Source organism: Oreochromis aureus, linkage group 15, assembly GCF_013358895.1.
Source record: "Oreochromis aureus strain Israel breed Guangdong linkage group 15, ZZ_aureus, whole genome shotgun sequence".
Classification (NCBI taxonomy): domain Eukaryota; kingdom Metazoa; phylum Chordata; class Actinopteri; order Cichliformes; family Cichlidae; genus Oreochromis; species Oreochromis aureus.
In genome coordinates, this window is record NC_052956.1 from 831,944 (window position 1) to 840,121 (window position 8,178).

The 8,178-nt window shown below is 41.3% G+C and overlaps 1 protein-coding gene across 2 annotated transcripts in view; it reads right to left on the minus strand.

Annotated features, from left to right (window-relative positions):
- Window positions 1-3,947, minus strand: part of kif26bb (kinesin family member 26Bb) — a 30,328-nt gene extending 26,381 nt beyond the window's left edge. For both annotated transcript variants that reach the window (XM_039598501.1, XM_039598502.1), the window contains exons 1-3: window positions 3,666-3,947; window positions 3,119-3,475; window positions 701-1,150 (exon numbers count right to left, since the gene is read on the minus strand). In XM_039598501.1, the coding sequence (XP_039454435.1) occupies window positions 701-1,150; window positions 3,119-3,475; window positions 3,666-3,728 (870 nt within the window). In that variant the 5' untranslated portion in view covers window positions 3,729-3,947. The remainder of the gene's footprint in view (window positions 1-700; window positions 1,151-3,118; window positions 3,476-3,665) is intronic.
- Window positions 3,948-8,178: the final 4,231 nt, after the last annotated feature.

The window sequence follows — 8,178 nt, forward strand, 5'->3', positions numbered from 1 at the left end:
GTGCTAGCATGAATCTGTCCTTGTCCCTCAGCTGAGCGTGCTAATATGTCCACAGGCTGCTGCTCTGTTTGAGACAGCTCCCGGAAAACCTTGAAGCAATTTTATACTGTAGACACCCTCCTACGATATGTTTATATGCAGTTTACAATAACATTCAAGGAGTATTTTAGCAAACTGAAAACTGTGAAATGGCCTACACACATTATCTGTCAACCAGGTCAAATATAGTCAGAGAATCTGTCACTAACTACATTAAATGAAGGATTTTGGGTGTTTTTAGTTGTTGACTCACAGCAAAGTGAGCCAACAACGAAATACAGAAAAGTCAGTTCTCAACCACCTTGTACAGGTTTATAATCTTTTTTATTGGGGACTTGGGAAGGACACGCTCAACCATCTTCTATCACGCTAATGCATATTTCGCCAGCCGCAGTGTTTAATACGACCATCCCTCTATTGATCACAAGTGCTTTTTGACCGGCCGGCTCTTGCGACAGGGGTAAATCATGACCCAATTCCATTCCATTAGCAAAAGTACTTTTGAACAACACACTCAGCCACGGGATCGAAATAGGCTCTGATTAGGGCCTATAAATCACTGGCTCGCCGACATGTGCACCCGTAAAGGCATACATTACCCATATAGCTCGTTAGGAGGGTCTGTGGGATTCAATGCTAAGAGAAGGGCTCATAGGGGTACCTGACGGTAAGGGTGTGTGGTGACACCATTAGCACTGGATGCAGATTTAGAAGCCACCAGCTGCTGCTGCTCCTCCACCCAGCGGCCCATGTCGGGGTTGGGGAGCTTGGGCCCCCTTCGTCGGAGGGTTTGTGGGGTCCTTTGAGGCGTCCTGGGGCTGCGTGGGCTCTGAGTAGTGTGGCTTTGATCCAGAGCCTCCCTCGAAGCCCTGTCTCCTTGCTTTGCTTCAATTTGTCCAAACAGTGAGCCAGTGCTGAGGCTGGCTTCAAAAGACGGCTTGGCTAATGCCTGACCCCGGCTCAGAGCCACATTGATGGCTTCTTGCTTGAGCTGGTACAGGTTCGTACCGCAGGCTCCACACTCCCCCTGATCTCTTTCTCTGAAGTCCGTGGTAGACCGACTATGGACCCGGAGGTTTTCATGAAGAAATGCTGACAGGTCACTCAAGTCCTGCACAAGTGAGAGAACATGGCAACAGGAGTTACAGACAGTTTATAGTACCTTTTCATTATTGCGCAACACTTTCCTGTAAGTGACTGACAAAATAAGATAAGTCCAGCCCAATCTTCACGTTAGGACACAGTAACAGTCTAATGTGCTCTGTTTGATATCTGGCTGTATGAATGATCACTGAGTATATGAGAACAGAGTCATGGGACGCCACTTTCTACATGGAGGTATTGATTAACACTGTCTTTATGATCCTTAACAGCGCAGTGAAAAAACTGTGTTTACTGCATCTCACAAGTGGATGGAACATGTCATAAATCTCAGTTCACTGGAAATTCTCGGAGAGCATGTCATCCTGGAATAATTGTTAAATGGGTTTTTTTGTCTGAAATAAAACAGGAAAAGTGAGACGTCAGCGTTTGTGCCTTTTTTCAGCCAATATTAGCATTTTGCTGAATGTCATGTCATCACTGTGTTACTGCAATAGACAGCTGCTATCTGGATTGGATATAAAAAATCCAATTTAATTTAGAAAAATCTGACAACAGGAGGTTAGAACAAGTAAAATCGTGCTGCTTTAAAACAGAGATTTTGACACCTGAGGTTCAGCTCTGGCCCCGGCTGTCACAGCTAACAAGAAGGAATCAAAAACCATCATCTTGTTTTTCATCCTGAGAAAGACATCCTGTGTCACACACACAGCAGCATCCAGCACGCACTATCCGCTGTTTTCCAAACGCCTTCCCTCCTACACACTACAATGACCGATGTTCCCTCACAGGACTTCAACAGGAGCTCTTAAATGTTGTAAAATTTCACTCAAAGCCAAAATGTGCTGAAACAGCTGGTGCTAAATAAACTTCCCCCATAAATAATATATAGGGATAATAACCCTGACAAAAATAAGACAAATTGAATTTCAGGTTAGACTGATGACAGATAGAATATAAGGTGCTGCAGAGACAGCAGCAACTCCATCTTAACAGATGACGTTATACACCCATGATGCTACTGAGAAATCACGCTTGGATCAATAAACCTGCGAGCAGCTAGATCTGGCTTATCAGATTTCTACTGACCACGTCTGTGGCCGCACGGTGCCTCCCATCTTCCTTCTGCTCTCCCTGTGGTCTCTAAAAACATGACACGCCCCATCCCACTTAAGAGGACAAAAATAAATAGCCTTCCCTCAATGGAGAGGACTGTGGAGATGACACAGGGATGTCGCCATGAAATATTCATGGACATTTAAAACCACTGGCGCAGGAATGTCACTGGTTTACTTTGGCGTTCAGAGTCCAAATGATGGATTTTGGTGGTGATGAATGTGCAGACGTGCACGCTTCTAAAAGGCTGCACTGAAGGTCCCACATGAGCCTTAGAACACTTGTTAAGCATCACCACTATATGCCTCAAAAGGAACTTCCAGTTATGCTTCTGTGTGACATAAGTGTCATAAAATGCTTTCAGAGCATGTGTATTGGAGTTTATCGGTCCACGCTGTCCCAATCTTACAGACTCTCACTAAAATATCATAAAAGACAATAAAATCCAGTAAATATTTGGTAGCAAGAGCCTTTATTTATTCAGTCATTTAGTATATTGTGATTCACAAAGTCTGCTTTTAACATTTTTCATGCATATTTATTCTTATTTATTCTTTCAATTCACAATATTCATGCCCAAAGGGGTTATTTGAGGGGGAAAAGCAAGTTTGTGAATACTTTTGTCATTGAATTGCATCAAAAAACAAAAAATATGAATGTGCATCTTTTTAATTACTGTAACAAATATACACCAGTAGCACCTGCTGAGAAGCATCCATATGCATTCAGCTTCATATTTCATTTCAGTTACGTGTTGTCTGTTGAGTCCAAACACGATATTATTACTGTAATTATATAGACTGCTTCGAAAGCATGCATGCCACATGAACCCCCTTTCCATCACAGCATCATTGTCACTGACCTTGTAGGAGAAGTGATGGTGAACAGCCAGGCTAAGGGCTTGTTTCTTCAGAGCAACAAGGGTCGCTGAGCACTTCTCGCAACGCACAACTTTCCGATCGGACCTCCCAAAGCCGGGATTCGCCGACATGGAGCCTCCTCTACATATAGTCCTGAAGGACATGGTAGTCCGAATGCGGTCTCCTACAGATCCAGGGAGGGACTTGTAAGACGGGACATCGTCTGCTCTCTGGCACATATTCCGATATGGGTCGCCCCTGGACCCTCCGGCACCCACAGGAGAGGGGCGCTCCTTGGACTGGCGGTCCTTCCCTGCGGAAAAGCCGGCGGGCTCAAAGTGATGCTGCACTTCTGTGCTCTGAGAAATAAATCATGATAAATAAGGATGTATGTGGGCTTTGGCAGGGGGAAATTAAATATCAATCGACTTGGGCTACTGTAACCACACCCTAATGTTTTGTTTTTTCTAGTGCAACAGTACTCTCAAGAAACTCTAAACCCCCACAAATGCTAACAAATTTTGCCCAAAACGAACAAATCTGACTTACCCAGAGTCCTCCTCTGATCGAGGCTGGAAACCCCTCTCCTCCTCTTCCAGTCAGAGATGACATGACAACTTGTAAATATTTAAAAAGATATCCGAACAAAGGCGGGGGGCATTTTCTGTTTATTGTTGCCAATCCTCGGGGACGTGGTGCAAAAATATCCACTCACGTGAGCGCCTAAAAGAACAAACTATACAACAAGCTGAAATGCTGGGCACAGTCTCTAAGAGGTGGAGTGATGGCAGTGGCACAGTGGAGAAGGAGTGAGAGCGCACGGGAGAACACTTCATGAAGTCACTTAGCTATTTATTATAAGCTCCTCAGGGAGGCAGCACGGAGCAACTGCTCGGAGAAACCTTAGAAAAAGGAGCAGGCGGCTGAGTGTTTGTATTTCTTGATGTGATTCATGTCCTACATACTGTCGCTGTCCCGCAAATGTCACTGCACCTTCTTACAACGGAACAGTCTGACAACATGCCTGAACAGACGTGTGCGCATGCGGAAATATCTATCCACATTATTCTTACAGTGGTTGTTTTCACCTTAGCAGCAATGGTGTCAAAGAGAAACTGCAAATATATCAAAAATATTTCCAAATGACTGAAATCCATGTCTCGGAAATGTATTTATTAATTCATTAATACATGATAAGTTAGTGTTTAATTAATACTTATTTTACTCTAAGTGCTTTAAGGAGCAAAGAAAAGTCATGTAGCTGTGTATCTGAGGGGTAACAAGTCCAGCAACAGAAGCGTGCTTGCTGTAGGGGTCACCATAGCAGATCATCTGCCTAAGCTGAGTTGTTACAGGTTAATCCTGTAACTCCAAATGTATCATGTTTTTAAATAAACTGAACAATATATTATTAAGCAGTAAATTGCAAAAAAAAAACAAAAAAAAAAAACAAAACACATGCATTGAAATAATTAGTACCCCATCAACCCAAGAACAGTTTGCTCTCGATGCTTATTTGTGGTTCCTAGAGTATTTAAAAGTAGCGCCCCTCCCTGAGCCAGGTTGTGCCGGAGGTTTCTTCCTCTTAAAAGAGGATTTTTCATTCCCACTGTCGCCAAATACTTGCTCATAGGGGATTGTTGGGGTTTTCTCTCAGTTATTCTCAGTCTTTACCTTACATATAAAGTATCTGTTGTTGTGATTTGGTGCTATATAAATAAAATTGAATTTTAAAAGTCTTTTTTTACTCGACAGCAGATTCAATAAACATTTTCCAAACAATTTTCCAGCAATTATTTCACAGTTGACATAGTTTACTTATGATTTACAGGATTAAGTAGTGGTATTAATAGGGATGGGTACCGGTGTCCGGTCTGACATAAGCGGTAGTAACCAGACCGAAAAGCAGCGCACATTTCGGTGCTTTATTTCGGTGCTTTTTTTTTTTTTTTCCTGAGCCAATTCTAGCCAATCATTTTACGTTTCCGAGGATAGTAGGCGGGGCCAGGTACGTACGTTCTTTCAGAGCAGAGCTACAGATTAAAAATGCCCAAGGCGAAGCGGTCAAAAGTCTGGCTGTACTTCACAGCAAAAGGTGCAAACTCAGCAGCCTGCAACAAGTGCTTTAAGCTGATACTGTGATACTGTCAAAGAAGGTAACACCTCAAATCTGATGAAACACCTGGCGACGCATAGCGTTTTTTTTTAAAGCCGAGAAATGCGCCGTGTTTGATAGCTTGCTGCGAGACCTCACACCATGCACATCTACTGCGGGTGTGGTGCCTGTTAGCAGACCTGGAGTTAGCAACATCCCCCCCAAAAGAGTAGAGTCCTGGCCCCTAGCCCTGTCAGCGTAGCAGAAATGATGACGGATGATGATGGCAGCAGCAGCCGTTCTCCTCTGCGTGAGTAGCTTCATGTTGTTCGTGTGTAATTAACGTTGAGTACGCTAACCACATTATCACATTAATGCATGTAAGGTGAACTAGCAAACACCGTCGTAGTTACATGCGGCTGTCTTCTTGTTTGATGGCAAATACTCCCTTCACCCTGGCCAAAAAGGCTAAAATGACCAAAGAAAGAGTGGAAAACAGCTAAACATGAGAGATTTTTGGACAAACCCATATGTAAAAGATATATAAAAATCTTATAAAGTTTGTATCTGTCTTGTGTGAAACTTGTATGAAAAGCATACAAGAGTGAAAACAGATATAAGATCCCTTGAAAAATTATATAAATGAAACTTGTATGTTTTGGATACTTACTAAAACAATATATGAAAGTAATGAGAAAGTGGCCACTTTCATGAGTGAATCATATAAGCCTTAAATGATTCACTATATGAAGTAGGCCACATGTTATGCAAGTCTTGTATAAGTTTTTACTATTTCTTTTCCATATGGGAAGTTTGTGTTTTTTCCATTGTTTAAGCACTACTTCCAGTCAAGAGTGAGACCATATATGCCCTATAGCTGCAGAAAAGGCTAACATTGTTATCTTTTTACAAAAAAACCGCTAAACATGAGAGGTTTTTGGACAAAGTTTGTGTTCTCCATTCTTTAAGCACCGGTTTGAGCACCGTTTAAGCACCGGCACCGTTTCAAAAGTACCGGTTTGGCACCGGTATCGGATAAAACCTAAACGATACCCGTCCCTAGGTATTAATAATGAGCGTGTCTCAATCTGTTAACACAAACTACCTTTTTAAATGTAACCAATCGGGATAGAAACCCAAGGACTTGAAAAGCTAATTCCCTCCGAAGATATAGAAGGACAATTGTTCTGAAGTATTATGAACTTTAATTTCAGTGATCACCAGGATCTAAAAAGCTGTATGTACAGTACCAGTCAGATCTGACAAAAAGGTGTACTGATTTGACCCCGAAACAGGGTTTATGACCTCATGACCTGTTGTTCATGGGTAATTCTGCAGCAATTTTCAGAAAATATGATGGCAGATGTGATGAAATGATTTAAATAATGTATAATTTTTGTCATTTTATGCAAATGCCCAAAGGAAATCCTCATTTCCAGGTAGTATTTTAATAAAATTATTCACATACCTTGTGTTTCTAAAACACTGAATAAAATTCCAAATACAGATGTGCATAAATGTTTAAATATATTTCAACATTTAAAAAAACAACTGTCTCACTGAAGTTTTTTCAGTCGTACAGTCGTGACTTTTCCAGGTGAACTATTTCCACATGTGCACCATTCTGAAAACTACAAAATACAGTTACAGTAATTTTGTTATTTTTCATTAATTTTACATATAGATGTGATATACATATTGTGTGGGACGCATCGTAAGCATCCCGCATTTGGGTATTTGGAGCTCTTGGTTCTGGTATTGAAGGCGTGTTTAGTCTTGGTGGTGTTCAGTAGTGTTTAGATTCAAATCGCTAAGTGAATCGAGCCTTCCCTGTATCCTGCTGTGTATTGTTCGGTCTTCTTATCTGTTTGTGATTCCTTGCTTAGTTGTTTCCTGTTTTATTTTGACAGCGGTTATTCTCCGTGTGAAGGTTAACTTCCCCCTCAGACTCATTAGCTTAATTTAGATACAATCTTCTAAACTAATTATTACATGATTCGTAGGCACGATTTAGTTTTCTTTCATTTTGAAAAATATCAGTTTACCATTTATTAATGATACTAACTGTAATGCCCTTAACAGTTTGACAATGCCAGGTATCAAAACAAAGAGGTACTTCATCTTACGTCTTTAGACTGAAAACAAAGAGTTTTTAAAAAGACTGTAACAAACTTTAGACGATAATCCGTCCAGAAAGGCGAGATCCTGCATTTCTCAAAATGTAAAAGAAGTTTGGATGTGACTTTCTATTGCAAAAACATAAATCTCAAGCCTAAGGTAACTCCGATGATGTAACCAAGGCTGAGCTTTGCGGCCACTGAAGCTCTTTATATAAAAATCGGTGTGCGCTGCTTTAAATGAGTATAACAAAGAGTTGGCAAATCACCAAAGCGCTTTCCAGAAGAGTCCACGGAGTTATGTGTTGTTTAGAAGTGCATGAACATTTTCAACATCAACTCTGAAATATCTACAGTTGACAGAAATAACAAAAAATAAATTTTAAACAGTAATCAGCTGCTTTCGTTACACGGGAGAGCGATAACGTGTATTCAGAAAGATATGTGTCGGCGTAGTTAAATATCACATTTGTGCCTCTTCTTGGATTTTATAAAATTGAAAAAGGGGCGAGAAGAGAGAGATCTTTGTACTGCATTGTTTCTAGCTTACCGATACTGATTATTCGTGTTGCACATTACGCAACTATTCGTGCTTTTACTCTACTGTCCTGGCCTGTCTTAAACTCACTGCCTGGTTAAACAGCCCTCTGTAAAATCTGTTTCGTTAAATAATGATATAAACTAATTAATACCGTTCGCGCTCTTTATTGGAACCATCTTTTCGCGTACTATCTGCCCCGCTTTTCCACAACAATGGTTTCTGAAAGGGACGTTTAGCTGCAGTGACAGATGGCCACAGGCTACATAACCAAGCTGCGCCTCTCTCTGGGCAGTTACGGTAGGAGACGAC